General features: G+C 38.1%; 3 protein-coding genes across 5 annotated transcripts in view; 2 read left to right on the top strand and 1 right to left on the bottom strand.

The window, feature by feature from the left end:
• asap1b (ArfGAP with SH3 domain, ankyrin repeat and PH domain 1b) overlaps positions 1-16,554 on the top strand; it is a 107,765-nt gene extending 91,211 nt beyond the window's left edge. The window contains exons 24-30 of the mRNA XM_052114337.1: positions 36-261; positions 5,858-6,013; positions 7,176-7,254; positions 7,554-7,612; positions 8,139-8,647; positions 11,673-11,795; positions 15,149-16,554. Of these exons, the coding sequence (XP_051970297.1) occupies positions 36-261; positions 5,858-6,013; positions 7,176-7,254; positions 7,554-7,612; positions 8,139-8,647; positions 11,673-11,795; positions 15,149-15,223 (1,227 nt within the window). The 3' untranslated portion in view covers positions 15,224-16,554. The remainder of the gene's footprint in view (positions 1-35; positions 262-5,857; positions 6,014-7,175; positions 7,255-7,553; positions 7,613-8,138; positions 8,648-11,672; positions 11,796-15,148) is intronic.
• A 252-nt stretch (positions 16,555-16,806) lies between these two features.
• eef1a1l3 (eukaryotic translation elongation factor 1 alpha 1, like 3) lies at positions 16,807-19,013 on the bottom strand. Of its 2 annotated transcripts, XM_052114340.1 has the most exons (7): positions 18,748-19,013; positions 18,493-18,672; positions 18,076-18,372; positions 17,853-18,003; positions 17,508-17,764; positions 17,191-17,425; positions 16,807-17,113 (listed from the first exon to the last, which is right to left on the bottom strand). In XM_052114340.1, exons 1-7 carry the CDS (start codon positions 18,889-18,891, stop codon positions 17,001-17,003), a joined length of 1,377 nt encoding a protein of 458 aa, XP_051970300.1. In that variant the 5' UTR covers positions 18,892-19,013; the 3' UTR covers positions 16,807-17,000. The 2 variants fall into 2 exon arrangements, with proteins under 2 accessions (XP_051970300.1, XP_051970299.1); XM_052114339.1 differs by having other exon boundaries at positions 18,493-19,013.
• A 1,213-nt stretch (positions 19,014-20,226) lies between these two features.
• The window catches only part of fam49bb (family with sequence similarity 49 member Bb), an 84,501-nt gene continuing 79,055 nt past the window's right edge, over positions 20,227-25,672 (top strand). Inside the window, exon 1 of one of the 2 annotated variants that reach the window (XM_052114344.1) lies at positions 20,227-20,484. The gene's annotated coding sequence lies outside the window, so the exon portion shown is untranslated. The remainder of the gene's footprint in view (positions 20,485-25,672) is intronic. The other variant, XM_052114343.1, reaches the window with a different exon arrangement.

The following is a 25,672-nucleotide window of genomic DNA, read 5'->3' as shown; positions in this document are numbered from 1 at the left end:
TCACATACTGAATAATGTTTCTCTGTCATTCCTAGCCGAGTCCAATAAAGAAGGACCGTTCCCCTCGGCCACAGAGTTTCTGTCACTCGTACAGTCTCTCTCCTCATGACAAGCTCTCTCTGCCTGGTTTTATTGGCCAGCGTGATAAGCAACGGCTCTCATACACTGCACTCACCAATCAGATGTACAGTGTTTCCACAGATTGCCCCTCCTCTCCAGTCTCAGATGCCCCACCTCTTCCCCCTAGAAATGCAGGAAAAGGTAACCCAGAAACTCAAGAAACACTCAGCAAATTAGATGCTTTAGAATTTGAGCATAGAACAAAATATAACCACGGCTGTGGATTTACCACATTCATTTAGTGCAATTAAATGAAAACAAAAAACAGTTAACACAATTAATCATGCCCTCGACCTGTACGTAAATTCCGTAACAAGGAATGTTCCAACTATCAGCAAAATTTTAAGCGTGATGTGCCAACTTGATGCTGTAGGGAGTAGTCAGTGCTCCAGCTGTACAGACAACACGCCTCATCAAACCAAATAGCAGGCAGATCAGCCTTCCACTGAAGCACCTTTGTACTCTTAAGACAGCTGGACTTAGCTGGGATCTTGAGAAACGTTTTTGAAAGTTTCAAACCACGTTTAACTTTCCTAAAAACAGCTCTTGGGACTGTAGGTGCTAAAGTGTCCATCTGACGCCGCAGTTAAAGGAATTGTTCACCCAAAAATGAACATTTTCTATTTATTCACTTACCCTGATGCCATCCCAGATGTGTATGACTGTCTTTCTTCAGCAGAACACAAATGAATATTTTTAGAAGTACATGGTGTGCCAGCACTTTGACGGTCCAAAAGACACATTTAGGTGGCATGAAAGTAATCCATGTGACTCCAGTCGAACAATGAATGTCTTCTGAAGCAAATCGATTGATTTATGTAAGAAACATGTTGATAATTAAAGTTTTTAACTTTAAATGGTCGAAGTGGTGGTGGCGTAGTGGCTAAAGCACAGGGCTGTTAATCAGAGGGTCCCTGGTTCAAACCCCACTGCCACCACCATTGTGCCCTTGAGCAAGGCACTTAACTCCAGGTTGCTCCGGGGAGATTGTCCCTGTAATAATTGCACTGTAAGTCGCTTTGGATAAAAGCGTCTGCCAAATGCATAAATGTAAATGTAAATGTAAATCGGCGCTTCCATTCATGTCTTTGATGCTGTTTGAAATAGCCGAAGTCTCACGTGATATTTGTTCTTCTTTGTAAATTAGCGCACTTATGAATTCTTGCATGAACTCGCCAACGAGCTTACGTCACGCTTCGCGTCAGCTGCTGGCAGGAAGCGCTTTTTAAAAGTTATTAACGTTTTAATTATTTATTTATTTTTTACTTAAACTTACTGATTTGCTTCAGAAGACATTTATTGATCGACTGGAGTCGCATGGATTACTTTTTTACTGCCTAAATGCAACTTCTGGACTGTCAAAGTTTTGGCACCTATGTACTTCTAATTTAAGGACCTGACAGAGCTCTATCTTCTAAAAATCTTCTTTTGTGTTCTGCTGAAGACAGACAGTCATACACATCTGAGATGGCAAGTTGATAATGAGAGAATTTACATTTTAAAAACTTTTAAAACAGAACAGAGGCATGTAAGCCAATAATAGGGTTATTTTCAATCATTTTTTGTGGGGGGAACTGGGTTGATCAGTGGTAAAGACGCTGGCTACCACCCCTGGAATCTGTGAGTTCGAATCCCAGCTGAGTGACTCCAGCCAAGTCTCCCAAGCAACCAAATTGGCCCGGTTGCTAGGAAGGGTAGAGTCATACGGGGTAACCTCCTCGTGATAGCTATAATGTGGTTCGCTCTCGGTGGGGCGCGTGATGAGTTGTGCGTAGATTGCCACGGTGGATGGCGTGGGCCTCCACACGCTACGTCTCTGTGGTAACGCGCTCAACGAGCCATTTAATAAGATGCGCGGGTTGACGGTCTCAAACTCTGAGGCAGCTGACATTCATCCTCCGCAACCCGGATTGTGGCGAGTCACTACACCACCATGAGGACTTAGATCAAATTGGGAATTGGACATTCCAAACTGGGGAAAAAAGGCGAGAAAAACAAAGTATATATTTTTTTGTATTGTCTAAATGCTTTACTTGTCTGTTGCCACAATATATGTATACTATGTAATGTATTTGAATTGTCTGAATTATAATGTTTATTATATATTGTATTTATTATTATTTTAATTATTATAATCTAAATTGCCTTTATTTGGGGGCCTTCCGCAGTAAATATTGATATGCGTTTAATTTGAATTTAAATCAGCACATCATGCAAGTTATTCAATTATTAATACATTTTTATTGATTGACTGCCCTATATCTAACTAATCTATGTTAAACTATGTACAGTAATTATCTTGTTTTTAATACATTTCAGAGTAAAATTTCTTCGCAAGCCATATTGATGTCCGATTTGTGAGCAAATCCTTTTGAATAGGTTTGGTTCAGTTAGTTGAAACGTGCAATTGGTCTGAATGATTAATTAGCAAATAAGTCTGAATTTAAATGATTTCCAAAAATCGCAAACAACTAGAAATGTCATGAAATTACAGAAAGATATAATGCTTTATCTATTATATAATTGGATATACTTGTTATTTTCTTAACTCTAAGAACTCTAAGGCTCTACTTTACACTTTTACTTCTGTTATTTTACCATGCTATTTTAAGATTGAAAGAGATTATGAGGGGAAGAGTGGAAACACAAAGGGCAGAAATGAGAAAGATTAGACTATGAAATTCATATTCATGATTGGTATTCACTTGCTTGAACTTGACGTTACAATGATATGCTAAACTGCCAATTTTTTCCAATCAAAGTAATAAGAAAACAATTGTACAGTTTCTTAACTAAATAGTAAATAATCAATAAAGCATTCAAATAAGTGACAATTTTATGTATTTTAAATGCATAAAATTAGCATTTAGTAATTATATAATATAGAGTTGTGTAAAATTAATTGGATAGGAATGCATTAATTTTTTATTTAATTTAGTGCAATACATGGTCTTTTACCACATTATAGAGGAACAATTATATATACAAATCTCCATTAAATTCAGCATTTTATTCTGTAACTCTTTTTATTAGTTGTATTATTATTAATTGTGTGGTCATTTACTGAAATGTTTACAGTGTACAACAATGTGTACATTGTAATTAATTAATATCTGTTATTTTAATAACACTGCTTTACTGTTTTCCTTTCACAGACTGTATGACTTTAATGTTTTATGGTTTTTGTTTATGGTTACACTTTGATATGGTAACGTGTTTATAGGCAAACCTAAAATTACATATTCTCTTTTTTTTTATCTTTGCTCTCTTTTTTCTCTCTCGCAGCTCCTTCTCTGGCTTTCCTTGGTTCTCATTCACACTATGCTACTCTGGCTAGCACTCGACCATACATCAGTGATTATCTGCTTTTTTATCTGCATACACTATTCTTGTTTATTATTCTATTGGATTAACTCATTTTGTGATTCCTTGATGACCTTATGTGACACTTTTAAGGTGAATCTCACAAATGCTGAGAACATGTCTGTGTCATGTTTCAACCCAAAATCAAAAGATAAAAATAATGTTTGCATGATCAAAATTATATTCAAATTATAGTGGCAGCTTAATGTTGTTAAGATATTTTACATGGTGTCATTTTCATAACAGTTAAGCTTCCTTCCGAAATCTATGTTATTTCGATTTATTATAAATTAGCTATATTATTACTAATTACAGTGGCAAGAAAAAGTGTGAACCCTTTGGAATGACCTGCTTTTATGTATAACTTTGTCTTAAAATCTGTTTTGACATTTCTTTACAATTACAATAATAAACAAACACAGTCTGTTTTAACTAATAACACACAAATTAATGTATTTTTAAAGTATATGAACCCATAGTGTAATGACATCAAGCTAAATCAAGTCGGGAGTTGGCAAACCTGGCATCCAAATAATGAAACAAGATTGGAGGTGTGGTTTAAAGCTAATTTTAATTATAAAAAGCTCTCAAACATTTTGAGTTTGCTATTCACAAGAAGCATCTGCTGATGTGGACTATGCCTCAGAAGACCTACTATCAAGAATTGTTGTTTTGATTAAAACTGGAAAGGGTTACAAAATTATCTTGAAGAGTTTAGAAATTCATCTGTCCTCAGTTTATTTGTTTATTTTAGGTTGCTAGGGTGGATAGAGTCACATTGGGTTAACTACCTCGTGGTCACTATAATGTGCTTTGATCTCAGTGGGGCGCTTGGTGAGTTGTGCGTGGATGCCGCGGAGAATAGCGTAAGCCTCCACATGCGCTGGATCTCCGCGGTAACATGCTCAACAAGCCACGTGATAAAATGTGCGAATTAACTGTCTCAGATGTGGAGGCAACTGAGATTCATCCTCCACCACCCAGATTGAGGCAAGTCACTCCATCACCACAAGGACTTAGAGCACATTGGGAAATAGGCATGCCAAAATTGGAGAGAAAAGGGGAGAAAAAAATAAAACAGGCATGGTGTCCATGTCAGGACAACACAAAGGAAGAAAACTCAACAAAAACTTTGCTACATACCTGAAGTTTGCCAAAGACCACCTTGACATGCCACATCACAACTGGGAAAATGTTTTGTGAACTGATGAATCTAATGTTGAATTTGTTTGGGAGGAACATGCAGCAACAACGTATGGCCTAAATAGGGCACTCCATACCACCATGCATACCATCATCCCAACAGTGAAGTACAGTGGAGGGAGCATCATGATTTGGGGCTGCTTTGCTGCTTTGGAGCCTGAACTGCTTGCCATCATTAATCAAGACATCCTACAGGATAATGTCAGGGTGGCTGTGCGCCAGCTGAAGCTCAGTAGAAGTTGGTTGATGTAGCAGGACATGATTCTAAACATCGAAGTAAATCCACTACAGAATGGCTTCAAAAAAGAAAATACACCTATTGGAGTGGCCCAGACCTTAACCCTTAATGCTGTGGAATGACCTCAAGAAACCTCAAGAGACCAATTAATGCAGAAAAACAGCTAATTCCAAAAGGTTCACATACTTTTCCTGCTGTTGTATATGATTGAGACATGCTCTACCTGAGATTCATACAGTATATAATCACAAAACACATCACTGCATTTCGATCACTAATAGAGTTAAAATGCAAGTTGTAGTGGTCCAGCAAGCTTCAATTATAAATATATTCTTCCTTTGCAATTTATTTGATTTATTTACCGTAGATGACATTTGCTATGCAAATTGTTTGATTTTGCTATAGTTCTTGTAGGTAGTTAGAAAAAAACATTGACATTTAGCATGTCTTAATTACAGTTAACAAAGCACAGTGTTATTTGCTGAAGTTGATTATCCGCTGCATTTGCTTGCGCCTAAACAGTGCATCACTTCCTGGTTCTCTCTGACTGAGCTTTTCACTGGCTTTTGCTCTAACAATGTGGTCCTGTCCTATTGAACCATCTGTATTTCTACAACTCTACAAAGTAGAATAGCTCATTCTTCCATTTTCTCTCTCTTCAAGTAATTTTACCCTTTTGTGGTGTCCTTTCTCCCTTTATGTCCCTCTCCATTTATAGTTTAAAAGCCTCACTTACCTGGCCTGCTTCAGTTTAAGAAACACTTGATATCCTATCATGGTGGTTACCTGCACTTACATTCTTTCTCTTTAATTTATTCCCTTTGTTCTTCCTTTCTCCCTTATCCTCCACTCCATTTTGAATGAACAGAAGCCATTTTCCCCCATGACACCATTTCATGTTGTTTTTTGTTTGTTTGTTTGTTCTCCCTCCAGCCCCTCCCTTGTCGAACCCGCTCCCATCCACCCTCACTCCTGCATCACAGAGCCCTGGTAGTGGCAGCTCCTCCACCCTGTCTAAGAAGAGGCCCCCACCCCCTCCCCCTGGACACAAACGCACACTATCTGACCCCCCTACCCCTCTCTGTAAAGGTGGGGTACCTGCAGACCTTGGGCCTCTAATTTAGCTGTGCTTTAAGCCAAAATGAACCAGTTTTTCTTATAACCCTAATTTGTGTTGCTGTCAGTATATTTCTGTTTTTTATTTAGGTTTTCATTCATTAAGGCCAACATGAGACGTCTTGAAGATTTTTTTATTCATAGGCAACACGATGTGTTTTTTCCATTTAAGACATTTTGACCCTGTTCTGAATGGAGCACTGGATGTGGTTTTGCTTAAAGTTAAATTCAATATATTTATAGATACTTGTCTACATAAAGTATGATTCTGGCTTTAAGCTGCATAACGTCACCAAAATGTACCGTAAATGCCAAATTTGGGGCAGGGCCATTTTGTGGAAACACCAAGTTCAAATTGCTTTTGAATACAATTCTGACAGTTTTTAAATTGACACTGAGTTCCAATTTTTCTCCATAGACTTTCTCCAGGCATATATTTTTTGGTTTAGTCTTTGAAATGCATTACCAGATCATTTGAATCTCATTCATTCTCTGTGGTGTCATTACATGTTAATCTGCATCTACCCTCAAGAATACATTAGAAATAATCAACCATATTGAAAGGGCAATATCGCCATTGAAAGGCTCAGCCTAAAGACCCCATACTTACCCTTTGACATTTACATTGAGCCCACATCCCAGATGTGTATGACTTTCTTTCTTTTACTGAACACAAGTGAATATATTTTGAAGAAAATCTCAGCTCAACTTAAATATTGATCTATTTCTCACCTACACCTATTATATTACTTCTGAACACTGTAGTCATATTGGTTACTTTTATACTGCCTTTATGTGTTTTTTGGAGCTTGAAAGGCATGGTCCCCATTCACTTGCATTGTTCGGACCTACTGAGCTGAGATATTCTGTTTTTAGTTATTGTGCAATTAGTTCAATTAAAAATCAGTTGACAACCATAGTTATTACATAATTTGTGATTGATATGGAAAAATTTAGTGCAATACATGGTCTTCCTTGGACCATTATTGTGCATGGCCTGGCTCTACTATTGATAATACAGATGCTTTACTATGTTGAGTTTCTGCCACTTAACAAATCAGAGGTACATTAATTACAGTAAGACATTCCGCAGTGTCACTTTAGTGATTACTGTCAAACAAACTCATCATTTCAGGAAGTGATTCAACACCTTCACACTTCAACAAGATGTCTCCTGTATCTAACAGATTTGAGGGCATCCCACAACAGCAAAGGTAAGCCACCTTCCCACAGGCTTTTTTAGGGCATGTCTGTTAAGTTATATTAGGACATATCTGCTTGTTAAACACAACCATTTGCATTAAAAAGGTCAACAAACCTCAGACTGCATATTTATACATGGTCTCTTGTGTTTCATTTGAATATGTCCATGTAACTGTGTCAACATGTTATTTGGGAATGCAAAACAGTTCCCTTTACATAATTTAACTTGCAGAATATGATACAGAATGCTAAATATGATGCTATGAAACATTATTTTGAGACTTGCATGTGTTCCATTTTTCAATTCTAGTCACAACACTACAAAGCCCACACTTGGTCCACGGGTCCTTCCCAAACTACCTCAGAAGGGTAAGTGACATGCTTTCTGGCTGTGCAACATTGCATTACTAAGATTGAACATTACAACATTTGAATGTGGAAACAATGAATTCTGATGAATTGTTCATTTAGTCAATAATGCATCAATCATCGTGAGTTTATAGTTATTTGCATTCACGTGTATTTTTAGTCCAATTATACTTAGTTTGTTTTTTCATAGTGCACCACATCAATATATTCACACACAGTAGGCCTTGTTGAAAACAATGCAAGGCGGTGCTTTCATAGTTGCATCAATCATACACAAACATACGCAACCTTAAACATAACCTAATATTTACTCTAAAGTATGATTCATTTACCAGTCATTACTTGCTGATATTGTTTGATACTGCTGCTAGTTTGCTTGTTTGGCACTTCCATTTTGGCCCGTGCTGGGTAGTGTGGAAAATATTTCCTAAAATTTGTCTTCCATAGTAATCCAGAACTGTAGATTAGAACGTATGAACCATAAGAAAGCAAATCAAAACTGCTGACATATTTTGTTTGTCATTAGTCGCCCTGCGTAAGATTGACACCATCCATCACCCATCCGTGGATAAAACAAACCATCCTCCTGAGCCAATCATGTTCCAGAAGACTCTGCACAGCACTGACACCCCACAGAAAGTTCCGTTAGCTGACAAACCTCAACCTGGGGACATAGCTCCTAAACCACAGCCCTCAGAATTACCCCCTAAGCCAGGAGAACTTCCTCCTAAACCTCAGCTGTCTGACCTTCCCCCTAAACCCCAGCTGGGTGATCTACCTCCTAAACCTCAGCTAAAAGACCTCCCGCCCAAGCCCCAACTGACTGATATTTCCCCACTCAAACCTACAACCACTGAGCTTCTACACAAACCTCCACCTGGAGAAGTTGTCCCCAAGCCCCTGCCATCAGATAGTCCAACAGTCATTCCACAAGAAGAACTGTCACCTCAGCCTGTCCAGTCTAGTGAAGACACCAATGGAAGTCCAACGTCGGCACAGGAGACACCTGTACCATTGCCCAGGAAGATAAATCCGGTAAGAAGTTGGTCTTTGAAAGCAAAGAATTTTTCAGCAACTTGAGCTTCTGACAGACAAGCTTATTATAGCTTTGCTCCAAAACCTAGTGAGCTATTAACACTGAATGCACTTTTGTGTGCAGTTGTACTATATTTGCATAAAAGATATATATATATATATATATATATATATATATATATATATATATATATATATATATATGTATATGTATATGTGTATATATATATATATATATATATATATATATGTATATATATATGTATATATATATATATATATATATAATGTATATATATGTATGTGTATGTATATGTATATATATGTATATATATATGTATGTATATGTGTGTATGTGTGTATTTTTATATATATATATATATGCACATGAGCCTATGTTTTTCAAATGGCGTATCAATTTAAACATTTAAAAACACATCTCGAGCATGTGCATTATGTTCCTTTTATTGCGCTGTGACTAGAACAGACCCTAAGGCAGCATTTCAGGACACAAACACACTAATCATTTTTTTGTTTAAAAATGCATTAATTTTGCTAAGTTTAATCCTCTCATCCACACTAAAACAGGTTTTCCTCTGCCAAAACCGAAACGTTTTGAAAACGCTCTCCATTACCACAACAGTGCCATTAGAAAACTGAAAACAGAGTTTTCAAACAAATATTGATTATTTTGGATGTGGCATAACTCAACTGGAAAAATTAGCTGATTTGGAACACTGTAGATAGGCAACAACTTCCCGAGAAGAGCACAGGAGACTTTTCTTGCTATTGAGTTTGAATTAGTGTTACTTTGACGCTAGCATGCTTCTAAGCTAACAACATGAAATTCAAGTGGGTATGTAGCACACACAATAACTGGGTAAAATAGTACATTTTTAATTAGATTAAAAAAAAATTGTATCGTTAGATGGATTACCGCTTTTCCACTGACCTTATCGCTGTGCATTTTTGGGATTGCCTTTTCACTGAAGAATATGTGCATTTTATCTTTTTCTTTTTCTTTTTTTAATTGCAGTATCTAAGGGCCTGTTCAGATTGAACACGTCTGCATTAAAGCTAGACACAACAGATGGAACAGAAAGCAGGTCTCTCGAGATGGATTTTAAAAAATTGCTCTTTTAACTTGACACAGCATTTATAAGACACTGCACTCATTGAGACTATGCTGTAAAACATTATAATATACACTGCTGGCCCAAAAACTAGCTGTATGGATTTAAATAAGCAGATACTTAGGAGCCTATGACTGGATCATTATTGCAGTGATTAATATGTTTCAGCTGGCAAATTTTTTTTTAACTCTAACCGATGTAGTGTGTAGCTTCTCATTTCTTAAACAACCATGTTGTAAGACGTATCCCATGATTGTGGAAAAGATGTTACTGTGTTTCAGTAGGGGCAAATTATTGGCCTGCATTAAGCAAAGAAAACAACTTAGGAGATTGCTGAAATGACTGGAATTGGGTTAAGAACTGTCCAACGCATTATTAAAACCTGTAAGGATGGTGGTGAACCATCAGCTTTGTGAAAGAAATGTAGTTGGAAAAACATCTTGATTGATTGTGATCAGATCAATAAAATCGTTAAAAAAAATCAACAGTAGAACTCACAGCTATGTTAAGTTGTGAAAGTAAGAGCATTACCACATGCACAATGCGACGAGAACTTACAGGATTTGGACTTAACACCTGTGTAGCCAGATTTACCCTATACCAAAGCGATGGGCGCATCAGGGTAAGAAAGGAACCGCATGAAGCGATGCACCCGTCATGCATAGTGCCCACTGTACAAGCCTCTGGAGGCAGTGTTATGTTCTAGGGTTGCTTCAATTGGTCAGGTCTAGGCTCAGCAAAGTGATGGCAATACAATGAAGTCAGCCTATCTGAATGTACTGAATGACCAGGTTATCCCATCAATGGATTTTTTCTTCCCTGATGGCATGGGCATATTCTAGGAAGACAATGCCAAGATTCATCAGGCTCAAATTGTGAAAGAGTGGTTCAGGGAGCATGGGGAATCATTTTCACACATAAACTGACCATCACAGAGTCCTGACCTTAACCCTGTTTAAAGTCTTTGGGATGTGCTGGAGAAGACTTTATGGCGTGGTTCGACTCTCCCGTCATCAATACAAGATCTCGGCCAAAAATTAATGCAACTCTGGATGGAAATAAATGTTGTGACATTGCATAAGTTGTCGAAACAATGCTGCGGCATAATCAAAGCTAAAGGTGTTCCAACTAAATATTAGAGTATGCAAATCTTTTTTGTTTTTGGCCAGGCAGTGTATGATGATTTGAAATAAACAGCAATGCGTGGCACCACGATCAAATACATCTGTCTAGCAATTATTTACATAGAAAACAATTAGAAAAACAGCACAGACTGATGCAAAAGTGTGTTCCATATGAATGGGTCTTAGAGGGCAGCATAAGGTTGCTGCCTACTTTTTGGAACAGCATTCATGTCAGGAGCGCCCCAATAATCCTTTAAAATGCTGTGTAGGTAAACCGCTCACTAGAGTATGGAACATTGCTATTGATGCACTGAGACCATTTTTTTAATCAGTTTATAATATCTATACCTCACTGTGGCGAGCTGATTGGGAGTACTCTCTTTTTATTTATTATTATATTATTAACTTTAAAAATGTTACTAAATAACAGTAATATATTTCCCTCAGGCTTTTATTTTTGTAGTCAGAACTCTGAACACTCCAGAAAGACCTGTAAATGTCTGTATGTAGGCTAGTTCACAGTAGTTTAATTTGCTTCTGCTGAATCACTGTCTTCAAGAGTCATATGGACTACTTTAATAGTGGTTTTATGTAATTTTTGGAGCTTGACAGTAACAACAATTGGCAACACACAATATCCGAATTGGTTTGCGATCGTCAGACGATACCCGACCCATCTAAAAATGTCAGTATCGGAGCCGATACCAATCCAGGTATTGGATCGGTGCATCCCCTACTCATTGCATTACTATCTATTTCTTTTTTCAGATCAAGAGTAAAATGCGAAGGGTAAAGACCATTTATGATTGTCAAGCAGATAACGATGATGAGCTGACATTTGTTGAGGGTGAGGTCATCGTGGTGACAGGAGAAGAAGATCAGGAGTGGTGGGTGAGTATAAAACCACTCAAACCACACCTTTTAAATTACAAGAGACTTTGTAAGCATGATTGCCACTAGTTATATTGAAACCATGAAGATCCTGCATGATTTGTTATTTTATTATCTGCATTTACATTTCCGCATTTGGCAGATGTTTTTATCCAAGGGACATTCAAGTTATAAACTCAGCAAAAAAAGAAATGTTCCTTTTTCAGGACACTGTATTTAAGATAATTTTACAGATATTTATTGTAAAGGGTTTATACAATGTTTTCCATGCTTGTTCAATAAACCATAAACAATTAATGAACATGCACCTGTGGAACGGTCGTAAGACACTAACAGCTTACAGACGGAAGGCAATTAAGGTCACCGTTATAAAACTTAGGACCCTAAAGAGACCTTTCTACTGACTCTGACTGACACTGCTCAGGGTCCCTGCTCATCTGAGTGAACGTGCCTTAGGCATGCTGTGTGGAGGCATGAGGACTGCAGATGTAGCCAGGGCAATAAATTGTCCATACTGTGAGACTCCTAACACAGCACTACAGGGAGACAGCTGATCGTCCTCGCAGTGGCAGACCACGTGTAACAACACCTGCACAGGATCGGTACATCCGAATATCACACCTGCGGGACAGCTACAGAATGGCAACAACAACTGCCCGAGTTACAGCAGGAATACACAATCCCTCCATCAGTGCTCAGACTGTCTGCACTACGCTGAGAGGCGCTGGACTGAGGGCTTGTAGGCCTGTTGTAAGGTAGGTCCTTACCAGACATCACCGGCAACAACGTCGCCTATGGGCACAAACCCACCTTCTCTGGACCAGACAGGATTGGCAAAAAGTGCTCTTCACTGACGAGTCATGGTTTTGTCTCCAGGGGTGATGTCGGAATTGTGTTTATCGTCAAAGGAATGAGCGTTACACCAAGGCCTGTACTCTGGAGTGGGATCGATTTGGAGGGTCCGTCATGGTCTGAGGCAGTGTGTCACAGCATCATCGGACTGAGCTTGTTGTCATTGCAGGCAATCTCAACACTGTGCGTTACAGGGACGACATCCTCCTCCTTCATGTGGTACCCTTCCTGCTGGCTCATCCTGACATCACCCTCCAGCATGACAATGTCACCAGCCATACTGCTCATTCTGTGCATGATCTCCTGCAAGACAGGAATGTCAGTGTTCTGCCATGACCAGCGAAGAGCCCGGATCTCAGTGCCATTGAGCACGTCTGGGACCTGTTGGATCCCCCCAGAAATGTCCAGGAACTTGTAAGTGCCTTGTTGGAAGAGTTGGGTATCAACTCAAAGCAAGAACTGGCAAATCTTGTGCAGTCCATGAGGAGGAGATGCACTGCAGTACTTAATGCAGCTGGTGGCCACACCAGACACTGACCGTTATTTTGTTCAGGGGCACATTATTCGGGCACTTAGTTGTTGAATCTTTTTATGTTCATACAAATATTTACACATGTTAAATTTGCTGAAAATAAAAGCAGTTGAAAGTGAGAGGACATTTCTTTTTTTGCTGCGTTTATATACATTGTATCAGTACATGCATTTTGAGGAAATCACAACCGTGACCTTAGCTTTGCTAAAGCCATGCTCTACCAGTAGAGAATACTGTATTCTGATTGGTTAGTCATGGCATTTTGCTATTGAAATATTTTATATAATAAAAAAATTACATTATTTAACAAACATTTTTGTGTGACTATTATACGGTCAAATTGACCATTGTTTCAAGCATAGCTGTGCATGTTGCATTCGTCTGACAAAGTAATAAAAAAAATCACACTTGAAACGTGATGTCCATTTATTTATTTTGGTAAATAGCTGCGTAATTAACAGGATATTGAACAATCAGCATTGCACCTTATCCTTTGTTTTGAATAACATGACATCATGCTTGATTTATAGTTGGGCTGCACAATTAATTGAGAAACTTATCAGGATTACGGCTGCCACGACTATGTAATTGTAAAAACGGATGATTACAGCATTTATTTTAAGTCTGCTCCTGTTGCGTGTTCTCACCAATATCTAACATGTTCGTTGAGCAATAAAACGGCAATTGCCAAACAGAGCCGCTTACATTAGTCCCCCATCCTATATGTAATAACAACTGATCCTAATGCGCAAGTTTTAAACCATCTGAATGCCCAGATGCTTGCTTTGTTCCACCCCTGTTTGCAGTAGCACACGAAAATTACTACTGAAGAAACATCACCTGACACTCGAAAAGAAGCTATAGAAAAAGAGCGAAAAGCACTCAGGAATTATATTGGATTCATTGCATATTGCACTGCTCGCTTTGAACGGAGACATTAAATACTCTGCAAATGAGTAACACTGCAAAACTAAAATGCTCCCATTTTAATCAAGGCACAGACGTGGTGTAAATAATTCATTTATTGTGCTGGCTTTGTTTTTAATGAGAGCATCCGTGCGAGTGCAGAACTTTGTGCGAGCGTCATGAGCTCACGTTGAAATGCAGGTTTCAAACTATAATAGGAGCGTTTGTTCGAATTCTGTGTACATTTTATAAAAAATGATTATACATTTTTGATTTGTCATGTTAATAAGTAGGCCAATGTGAATTTGATTTGTACTAAATAGCAATAAAGTAATTCAGCTTAACTGTTCTAAGTGTATTTTATAGGTGTAACCAACATAAAGAATATGGCATGAATAGCTTATTTCAGGAATCACCGTCGTTGTTATCGCGTCTGCTCTGATACGCATCGAACAGGATGAATGGTCCCCTTTCTCGCCACTAAAGGGCTTACTGAAAGCAGTACGAAACTTGGTAAATCGGCTGTTAATAAGTTTGAATATTGAATATGTCATATTATTTACTGTATGTGGATTCATAATTTAACCAGTAATTTGGCAATAATTTAATTTATTCTATACCATAGATATCCATTTAAAATCATTTTTATTTGGCCTAACATTAACAAACATGGGGGGGGGCCCTGGGTAGCTCAGCGAGTATTGACCACCCCTGGAGTCGCAAGTTCAAATTCAGGGTGTGCTGAGTGACTCCAGCCAGGTCTCCTAAGCAACCAAAATGGCCCAGTTGCTAGGGAGAGTAGAGTCACATGGGATAACCTCCTCGTAGTTGTGATTAGTAGTTCTCGCTCTCAGTGGGACGCGTGGTAAGTTGTGCTTGGATCGAGGAGTAGCATGAGCCTCCACAGTCTGCTGCGAGTCTCAGTGGTGTCATCTACAACGAACCATGTGATTTTAATCGAAATTATGATTTTTGCTTTAATCATGCAGCCTTAATTTATATATTTACACCATTGTAAGCCCCAGTAAAGTTTATAAAAGCCACATTCTTTCTTTGTTCTCAGATCGGGCACATCGAAGGGCACCCAGAGAGAAAAGGTGTATTCCCGATGTCTTTCGTTCATATCTTGTCTGATTGACACAGATGTTGGCCCTCCACTTCCCATCCAGCATAATATCTCTGGCTATGGGACACACTTGACTTAGCTGCTGAATCAACAATGCAAGTTTTAAGAAGATGGAACCACAATGAATAAAAACAAATTTTCACCTTACCATCTTAGACATACTATAAATGGTGTCTTTCTTTACTGTTGTTACCCGTACCGCGGTTAGACTGCACCCACTTAAAAGACCAGCACTTTTCCCTCCACTGTTACTGTATCTCTGTATATAAGATTGTACATAAATTTGTGTGAGTGTGTTACACAAAGATGACTGTGTGCTTTTGTGTTAGTCTGAAAAAGTAAATGTGTGAACTTGTATTCTACCTGCCACTAAGTCACGACTGAGGGCCAGTTTTGTTGTAAGAATTTTAAGTATTAATGTGGCCATTGTTTAAATCATCTATGGCAGGGACAAATATGTCAACTTCTCTTCCAGGTGAAATAACTTCCCTGAATGTCAGGAGTTTTCAGTTATTTTTACTTTCACATTTCCTAATACATCACTAAAGCATGTCCAGGAGTGAAATGTTAATTTAATGTTCCCAATTCTTGCTATTTTGTGTAAATAATTAACCTGTGCAATGCATACAGCATTACCTGTGGTCAAATGATGCAAGGCCTCTCACTGGTTTGCTACTCTGTGACCCCAGGTTTAATTTACGCAAGTAGTTTTACTGAAGGACAGTGCTTTGTAATTTAGTGGTGTTCCACAAACACTGGTCACCTTTTTGTTTCCATTTTAGTTCTTTACTATTGTGACAAGCGTTTGAAGTTTTGAGAGGTCTTGGATACTTGAAATGTTTTTTCTGCAGTTGTTTTCATAGATGTTATTTTAACTAGTGGTATAGATGGATGTAATGTATTGCAATTAGAATCAATGTTATTTTAGTCCATTATATCCCTATGCTGCCAGTAACCAAGGTTTTTAAAAATCAACATATAAACCTCCAAATGTAGGACTATAACCTTTTCAATATGACATTTGAAGGTGGTTTTTTTGTAGTCACCAGAACACAACCTTCAAAGTAATGATTCAAAATCAATGTAGATTTGAATCCTTATGTAATCAAGACTTAAGTATTAATTAGAATAAATTTAAGAAATAGTTACGGCTTCCCAGTCAATGTTTAAGCCAAAAGATCACCCTTTGGAACACTGAAATAAACCAGATTTCAAACATGGTTGTATATGGATTGAGACTTCGATATTGTTCAATTCATTTCCTATTGACTGCAGATTCTGAGGACTAAGTCCATATTCTGTCTGAACTTGTTCACTTGCATTCAATTATCAATAATAAAATAAAAAAACCAAGTTAAACAATGACTCCAATTCTTAAAACTGTCCAGTTGAGCAAGAAAACCACCTTTAGAAATAATATTGCCATTATAACCAAGGGATTTCCCACAACTGGGCCCAAGCTACTTTTAAAAAGGGAAAAATAACTTTGATTCATGCACAAACTGAAGTGACAACAGAAATTTATTTGCAGTCCAGCAAACTACAGCTCTTAATGGTTAATTTACATTCATACAAATGTCAAACAGGACCCAGAGTCAATTGAGCAACCCATTACACAAGAAATAATTTAAAAGATTTCAAAGTCAACAAAGATCTCTTTTTTTTAAGTCAACATAAAGTGCCATGTCATAAAATTATACAGTTCAACTTAGATATAACCTTTTTGGTTTAGATACCAGACTGCTGGTAAAGAAATACTATAAAAAAAAAAAAAGGACAAATGATCATCTCATTTTGAAACTTGAGCTTTTTGTGCCAGCTTCTTGGTTTGATCCACTTTCTCCACGGATTTAATGACCCCGACAGCAACAGTCTGTTTCAAATCCCTTGCTGCAAATCGACCTGAAAGACAGAATTTAGGGGCGAATCAAAATCTTAAGGTTAATTTGACCAATGGTTTGGCTCAAGTACCTCCTTACCTAAAGGTGGATAACTGAAGAAGCTCTCCACACAGAGGGGCTTATTGGGGACAAGTTTGACTGTGGCAGCATCTCCTGACATCAGGTGCTGGGGCCAGTCCTCTAGTTTCCGCCCTGTACGCCGATCCAGCTTCTCTCTCAGCTCAGCAAAGCGACAGGAAACATGAGTTGTATGGCAGTCGAGTACAGGGGAGTAACCAACCTTGATTCTACCTGGGTGGTTCAGCATGATTATCTGTGGAAATCCACAAAATGAAATCTATGATATAAAAAGGTTACAAGTTCAGCCACAGTTGAACAAACTGAAGCGATGCTACCTGAGCAATGAAACTGTTAACATCTTTTGGCGGGTCCTGCTGTGCATTCCCTGCTACGTCACCCCTTCGTAGGTTCTTCACGGCTACATTCTTAATGTTGAAGCCCACGTTGTGGCCAGGGAGGGCAGTCTGAAGGCCCTGGTGATGCATCTCGATGGACTTGACCTCTGCGGTCAACTTGGCTGGGGAGAAGGTCAGGACCATCCCAGGCTTCAAGACCCCGGTTTCAATTTTACCCACAGGCACTGTGCCAACACCTTGGAAGAGTGATTGTAAATGGACCCAATTTTGAATTAAATAGCAAACCATGCAGTAAAAGACCTTGAATGACTTTGTTCTACCTACCACCAATCTTGTAGACATCCTGAAGTGGTAGGCGTAATGGCTTGCTCACATTGCGTACTGGAGGGAGCAGGGAATCAAGGACCTCCAACAGGGTCCGGCCATTTGAGTGGCCTTCTTTCCTTTTCAGCTTCCATCCCTTGAACCATTGCATCTGAAAAAAAGCACTTTGTCAGTGGAACAGTAGATAAATCTTTTGAGGCAAGAAAGTGTAATGTTATGTCACCCTCTGAGATGGAGCGATCATGTTCTCCCCACTCCAACCAGAAACTGGTATGAAAGGCACTGCACTAATGTCAAAGCCAATCTTCTTGATGAAGATTGAGACGTTCTTGACAACCTCCTCGTAACGTTTCTGGCTGAACGGTGGTTCAGTCAGGTCCATTTTGTTGATGCAAACCATAAGCTGTTTGACCCCAAGGGTGTAAGCCAGCAAAGCATGCTCTCTTGTCTGACCATTGCGAGATATTCCAGCCTCAAATTCACCCTTGGCAGCTGAGACAACCAGTAGAGCAGCATCAGCCTGAAGGAGTAGAAAAAAATATTGCCATTTCGTTGGGAAGTTAAAATTGTCAAATTTGGTGGAATAGCTGGTTCCCAAAGTTAACACTCTAGGAAATCAGCACCTGAAGTACATCAATACCTGTGAAGTCCCTGTGATCATGTTCTTGATGAAGTCACGATGGCCAGGTGCATCAATTATGGTAAATGTGTACTTCTGAGTGTTGAACTTCAACAGAGAAATATCAATTGTAATGCCACGTTCCCTCTCTGCTTTTAGCTTGTCCAGAACCCAGGCAAACTTGAAAGAACTCTTTCCAATCTTCAAAATTGAGATTAAAAAACGTTGGACACTCAAGTCACAAAAATACCAGAAAACGAGTAAAATAGTACTAACCTGGGATGCTGCCTTCTCATACTTCTCGATTGTTCTATGGTCCACCCCTCCACATTTGTAGACAAGGTGACCTGTGGTCGTGGACTTACCACTGTCCACATGCCCAATTATTACTAGGTTAATATGAATTCTTTCTTTTGCCATTTTGTAGACCGTTTAGTTATACGGTTTTCCGCACAAAATACGGAATTTGTAATGCACCGTTCGTCCCGCGCGACTTTAACTTGCATTGAAATGAATTGTCTTATGGCCAGTTAAGTATCCGTAACGATGATTGAGTCCTGCTGAAATCAATAATGTCTGGAGCAGCATTGCGCTTGGTGCAATAATGTCAGCCACGCCCACAATGATCTATATTCTATTATATAAATCTTTTTACAAAAATGGCCACGGTAACTAGGCTACTTCAACAACATTTATTAATCGTGGTTAATGTTATATAAATAAGTTTTAAATGTTATCATTTGTTAAAGGAATATACTGAATTCAACTAGTTAAGCTCAAACGACAGCATTTGCGGCGATTACCACAAACATTTATTTTGACTTGCCCGTCCTTTTCTTTAAAAAAAAACAAGAAAAAGAAAAGAAAGAAGAAATATGGATACAATGAGGCACTTACAATGTAAGTGAAAGGGACCAATCAATAAACCACAAGACGTAAACAATTTGCGTTTTAACATGATTTTAGTCTGAGAAAATCGCTGTCTAACCTTTTATTTGGAACGTTATAGTCAATTGTAGGCTACAACTGTGTTGCCATGATGTATTATCAACAAACGATTAAGCGCGCCTAAAAATGACGATTTAAACAACTTTACAGCTCATAGAATACATGAGTAATAATTAATGTATGCCTAAAATTAATGTATGATTTTACAACATTTTAAAAGCTTCACATTTCTACCTTTAAACCTTAAAAAATGGGCCCATTCACGTCCATTGTAATCAGCCTCACTGTAACCTCGATTCTTGCTTTTTTTTAAGTACTAATGGGGGGATGAGTTGAATTAATTTTTTTTGGTAATCAACATTATGCCACAAGTGCTATTGATTGAGCTTAACTTGAACCAGGAATATTCCTTTAATGCGATACGAACGACTAATGAACTAACATTGAACAATTGTATTTGTATAAATTAACATTAACCAAGATTAATAAATGCATAATAAATCTCAAATTAGGCCTCATGTTTATCACAAAATAATATGGGAGTTGGAGTCAAAACACTTGGAATTTTTCATATTAGCAACTGGCTTCAGTTTTCTTGGAGAGTGCATTGTAAGTCAATAATAGCCTGTTTTTATTAGTGCATTTGCACACCTTTACATAACGGTCCTGACTGTATGCATCAGGTGTATAGCGCATGTGCAACAGCAGCATTTGACCAGCAGGGGGCGGGTTGGATAGAATTTCATTACTTTCAGTTACGTTACAACAAATGATCGCATGTCTGATATATATGAATGAATGTCTACACAATTACTATATACTTTACGGCAGATACTATAATGCCTTTCATATTATATAACTCAAGTTGGTGCTTGAATTAAGTAAATGATCTTTTGTTTGAAATAAATGCGAGAAACACAATGACGTTTTATTAACCCGGAAATAACAGTCAGTAATACAGCTGAGAGAGCGAGAGAGAGGTAGAGCGATCCAAACCCTTCTCCCTGGAGCTTATAGCGTGTTACCTGGACTCCAGACGTGTTTTTCAGCATTTCACAATCAAAGGTGAGTATTTACCCATTTCTTATATCGATCATATACGCTTGTTCTCTTTATACTGTATGTGTGCGGCTTTATTGTGTATAATCATAACTCAGAATGCATTAGTGAAATAGTACAGCATGTGATTGAGCAGTGTGCTTTCAGCACGATGGCACCCATCCGTTTGAAAGGATATAGACAGGAACAGATGAGTGTTTGACAATGGTGTATAAATGCATTTATATGACGAGCACAAATGGAAACAATAAAGCAGCTTATGGATCACACAGTGCAATGCAGTCTAATGTAACTTCACCCACTGAGTGCATGCATTGTGCAACATTGGTAAGACCTGTTCTAATATTACCCTCTTTATACGAAGAAAAAGGCTGGATACTGGTGTAAACACAATGATTGGCTCGGTTGGGTGTCCAACTGGTGCTTCTGCACAGATCTAAAGTCCCAAGTGGGTATATTGAAAGCTAGTGTTCAGTTGTAGTGCATTAAAATGCATGCCTAGTGCAACTAGGGGTCATTTAATCCATTAGTGTAATGACAGCATTTGGAAAACCTTTCCTGGTTAAAAAAGTCTTATGCGTTTACATGTGAGAAACTTGTGTGTTTGATTACAACTATGCCTATCCTCTAAATTTGCCTGTCCACCTCGACAGATTAAAGTCAGTGATTGTATATATTGGCAGCTGCAAAAAAGAAAAAGAAAAATGCAAATCAAAATTGCATTTGTAGTGGTATTTGGACATATGGCCAACAGTGTCATGTTCTGCAATAATGTCATGCACTTCCCCTTTTCAAGTTTTTTTTTTCTTTACGTTGACTTCCCAGAATGAATGTTAAAATCATTGCTAGTGTGGCATAGAAAGCAGGATTTTACCATTGTATATTTCACATCTCATTTATACCCATATGAGATGGTTTATTCTTCCATGAACCCTGGTGAATACAGTCTATATAAACCTCCTTATATATTATGTTGTCATATCAAATTTATATTCTGTACCTTTGGATTAAACTATCAACTTCTGCCATCGCAGTCATTCACATGCAACAACTGAGTTCACAACGTTCGATTAATGTGGTATTGCTTGTCCTTCCCTCTCCTTTTATGGTATGTAGGTGAGGCTTGGAGTCAAGCATACAGGAAGACTGTGACGTGTTGATTTCTGACACCTCGTTGTGTGTCAATGCTGTAGCATCTATATTTTCAGTCTTATCCAGATAAAATGGGTTCCTAATGTGGTAACCTGTTTGTTTGTTCAGGAGGATGCTGCCTGAATGTATTGCCTGTAGATCATTGTAGTGTCATCAGAGTAAATTGAAAGGATCATCATTTATGTAAGTTTAATGTTGAGTAAGGGAAAATATAACAAGCTTTATAACTGTACATTATATTAAGAGTGTAAATTACAGACTTTAAGCTCCTTTTTGCATTTCAAATGTTGCTATCATCGTTAGTGGGACTTCCCACAGTTACATTAGCTGGGCCAAACTAATAATTTCTAATCAGTCCTAGATAAATGGGATTTATCAGATGAACTGGATCACTGAGCTGGCTTATTTCATACAAGCTAGAAACCAAAGAACATCTGGTTTATTTATTTGTTTTTTCAGGAGTAATTGGGTTAAAGTCTCTAACATTACTAGTTAATTTTGACCTGGTGGAAGATTTCCTATTTTAATCAGTTTCTGATGTCTTGCCAACATATATCAATTGGCTGAGTTTACTGCTTTGGTTCGTTGAGTTTGATTATTTGGATGCATTTAAGTAAAGTAGGTTTTATTCCTGATTTCATGCCTCATTTCAAATCCTTCATAGATAAAGTTTCACATACTAGGCATGTGAAGGTTACAACATTTCAATGAGTTGTTTACCTAAGGCCCTTGGAGGGAGGTTACTGTGGAAGACTTCTGAAATGACTTAAAAGGGGCATTGTCATGAGGAATCAAAATTCTCTTGATAAGAGGAAAGAGAGTACATAAGAGTTCATTGTACCATAAAAACATCCTGTATGTTTCAGAACTCAAAACTTCCTCAGTGCATAAAAATACATGAATGCAATGCATAAAAACTTCAATGCATTACAACATTGAGCTGCGAAAATGTCTCGTTCTCTACCTCCATGAATTTGTGACATCACACAGGGTACTCGTTAATGCAGGATTTAAATGTAATTTAATTGAAGAATTTAATTACAATTTAGTTTGGGTGCACCACCGTTACAAACATGCTTTAGACAGACAGACTTTGATCGTTGACGTGGTGTAAAGTTACAACTCTTAAAAGGAGACTCCTGGATAAATTCTTTCATCCATTTGCACCATTTTTAATTGTTGGTCTATGTAAACAGGAACTAGATGAGTGTGTTTTACCATTTTGATGCCTTTCTGGTGATCAGCACTGCTGTGATTTGGCCGTAGGTAATTACCATATAGCAAGATTGTGAGTGTGTTATTGCTTATATGCAACAGTTCAATGAACAAGTACATTTTAAAAAATTAGGAAAAACCGAGTACGGTCATAAAAACGCATTTGTGCATGGAACTACTTTCTTACGCAATGAATCAGAATCTGCCGTTGCTGGTTCAAAACAAATGATGCGTCCAAGCCTCCATTAGTGATACAAAAATTTCACTTCAGAAATGGTGTCATGGCTTGTGCTGTTTGTAACGAGTTATTGGATAAACAAGGATAGGTGTGTGTGTGTGTGTGTGTGTGTGTGTGTGTGAGAGAGAGAGAGAGAGAGAGAGCGCGTGTGCAATCACCTGTTGCCACACACAATAAGAGATGCTGTCAGTTTTCTCAGTGAAAAACAGACATCCAAGCGGGGGTGTTCCTCTCTATTTCGCGGTAGCCGGTGATCCACTATAGAAACAGCGATGTCCTCCGCCATTTTAAACATTATGTATCCAATGTGGAAACTCTGATAAAAGGTAAGCACTTGAGTTCTGTAATAAATCAGTCAGTTGTGTCTCTCAGCATGAGCCTTGATCCTGAAGTTGTCCGTTTAAAGCTATTTCCTAGCTTTGGTAACGTATTAGTAATACAACGTTCACAGAGCGCAGTTCTATGTAAACAATGACTAACGGATTCACTTTGTCATCAACTGGCTCATATTACACACAAAAATTATCTTTTGCCACCACCTGCTGGCTAACATATGTAATTTCAGAAATAAAACCAGTAACTCCTAACAGATACTTTAGTTTAGAACAGCATGAATGCGTAGTGATACACACAGTGAAGTGTCCGAGTGCTGATGCTGTCACACCATCAGTGCTCATGGAACGTCTCTCGTCCAATCAGATTTGAGGACCGGAACTAACTGTGGTGTGTGTATATGTGTGTTTTATATATATATATATCATGACCCTTTTAAGACCTTGGACAGTGGCAGTCAGAGAGTGCACACATTGCTTTGCCTGCATGTTTGACCATGTGGTGCAAACATTATAGGTCTGTATGTTTTAAGGACAGATGTTGTAAATAGAGCTACTTACCACTGTACTGAATCTGTGAAATGCATCTGAGAGATATCTAACATGGAACTGTTAGGCGTGTGTGTATGTGTGCTTGTTTGAGAGAGGAATTGAGGGAAAGACGAGGTGAAAATGTCCACTGTGTGCTGCTGAAAGTGAGTTAAATTTTCTCTCAGACAGATAAGGTTTTAAAGGTTAGTGCTCTATCGAGTTTTAAATAAAAAAATATGTACCTTAAACTTATACCTAACCGATAGTTTCATAAAAGCAAATGTAACATGAGAAACGCAATTGCTGAAGAAACTAATTTATTTCATGTAGCTTCTATGGCTCTTCAGGACTTGTACCCCAGACTTTTGCACCGAAGTGCAACGCTGTGTCAGTTGAGCTATCGTGCAATTTGATTACTCTTGAACAAGCTTGTAAATGTATTTGATTATGCAAATGTTAAAATGTATAATATTGGGCTAGAGTAAAATAGTTTTTGTCATAAAATAGCATTGTTTGAGAAACAGGGCAAAAGGTAAGTGTTTATGAGCTGATAATCTGCCTTTTTACTCATGATTTGTGTTAAAGGGAATACAAGTAATTGTTGTAGCGCCTCAAGTGTTCATTTCACCAGAATACTGCTGTAATACATATAATGAGCCACGTAACAGTCATTTTGCTAATATTTTGGTATAGTAACGTGATTCTATGAGACCAGGTTGCAGAAAGAGCTATTCAGCTACCTTCGTAAGCATTCTAATCAATGGTAGTAGTGCAGTAGTATTTACTCATGAAGTGTATTCCAAATCAGCCAGAAGCTGTCTGGATGTCTTTTTGGAATGACACAGATTGTTATTCTGTTCAACTCTCTGCTCATGACTTATGGCTAAAATATAAGCCTATAGTGTTTGCTTGGTGCTTATTTAAGGGTGTTATCTACAAGTTAGCCAACAAAATTCTTATCCTTTTTCAAGAGGAAGCAAACCTTGCAACATGTGCAAAAGTGGAGTTTCCTCAGAGAAAGGTAACCATGGTTTATGTTCAAAATCATAGCACAGCCACAGCCATGAAAGCAATCTTTGGATAGTGCAAATTCCCTGACTTGATAAATATTGATGAATCATTATTCACTCTTAAAGACCCCATGAAATTGTATGAGAAATGCAGTTACCGTTTCTGTTGAAACAGAAAGTTGGGGCAGGACATATTGAAAAGACCTATCCCCTTTTTGTAGATAGCAGTGTGCTATAGTTAAACCACTTCCTTTACAATCAGTTGATGGTTGGGGAAGGAAACATAACCGGCAGTGGAATAAAAATAAATGTTTTCGTGCATAAGGCAACCTCAGAATCTCACTCAGCAATGTTTATGTGAGTGTTATTACTTCCTGGTTCCCACCAGACTAGAACTTGTGTCTCTGAGGTAGGGCGGTGAATTGATTCCAAAAAGAATCGATTCCGAAGCATTTGGAATCGAGGATCGACTCAAAGCTGGAGTCGATTAGTTTCAGGGAAACCGGTTGATATTTCAGACTTTGTTTATTTCTTCGATGAACTGAACTAATACACATTTCAGAAGACTAACAGCATTAAAACAATTTCTGGGCACCAGACTGCTACTAAAATTGTTGCAAATGTGACCAAAAATAATTGATTGCAACAATAATTTAAAATCTGGGTTGTGTGCGTTAGGGCTGTCAAATTAAAATCGAATTTAGAATATTTGTTGA

This window comes from Xyrauchen texanus, chromosome 41, assembly GCF_025860055.1.
Source record: "Xyrauchen texanus isolate HMW12.3.18 chromosome 41, RBS_HiC_50CHRs, whole genome shotgun sequence".
Classification (NCBI taxonomy): Eukaryota; Metazoa; Chordata; class Actinopteri; order Cypriniformes; family Catostomidae; genus Xyrauchen; species Xyrauchen texanus.
The sequence above is the reverse complement of the archived record's forward strand: the minus strand, read 5'-3'. Positions and strand labels throughout refer to the sequence as shown.

Excerpts from the sequence above, each read along its gene's own strand:
- eef1a1l3 (XM_052114339.1), bottom strand. The coding sequence starts at position 18,891 with ATGGCAAAAGAAAGAATTCATATTAACCTAGTAATAATTGGGCATGTG. Across the intron at positions 18,004-18,075 it reads TGATCGCTCCATCTCAGAGG|ATGCAATGGTTCAAGGGATG; the intron begins GTGACATAACAT and ends GCTTTTTTTCAG. Across the intron at positions 17,426-17,507 it reads TTAACAGTTTCATTGCTCAG|ATAATCATGCTGAACCACCC; the intron begins GTAGCATCGCTT and ends GGATTTCCACAG.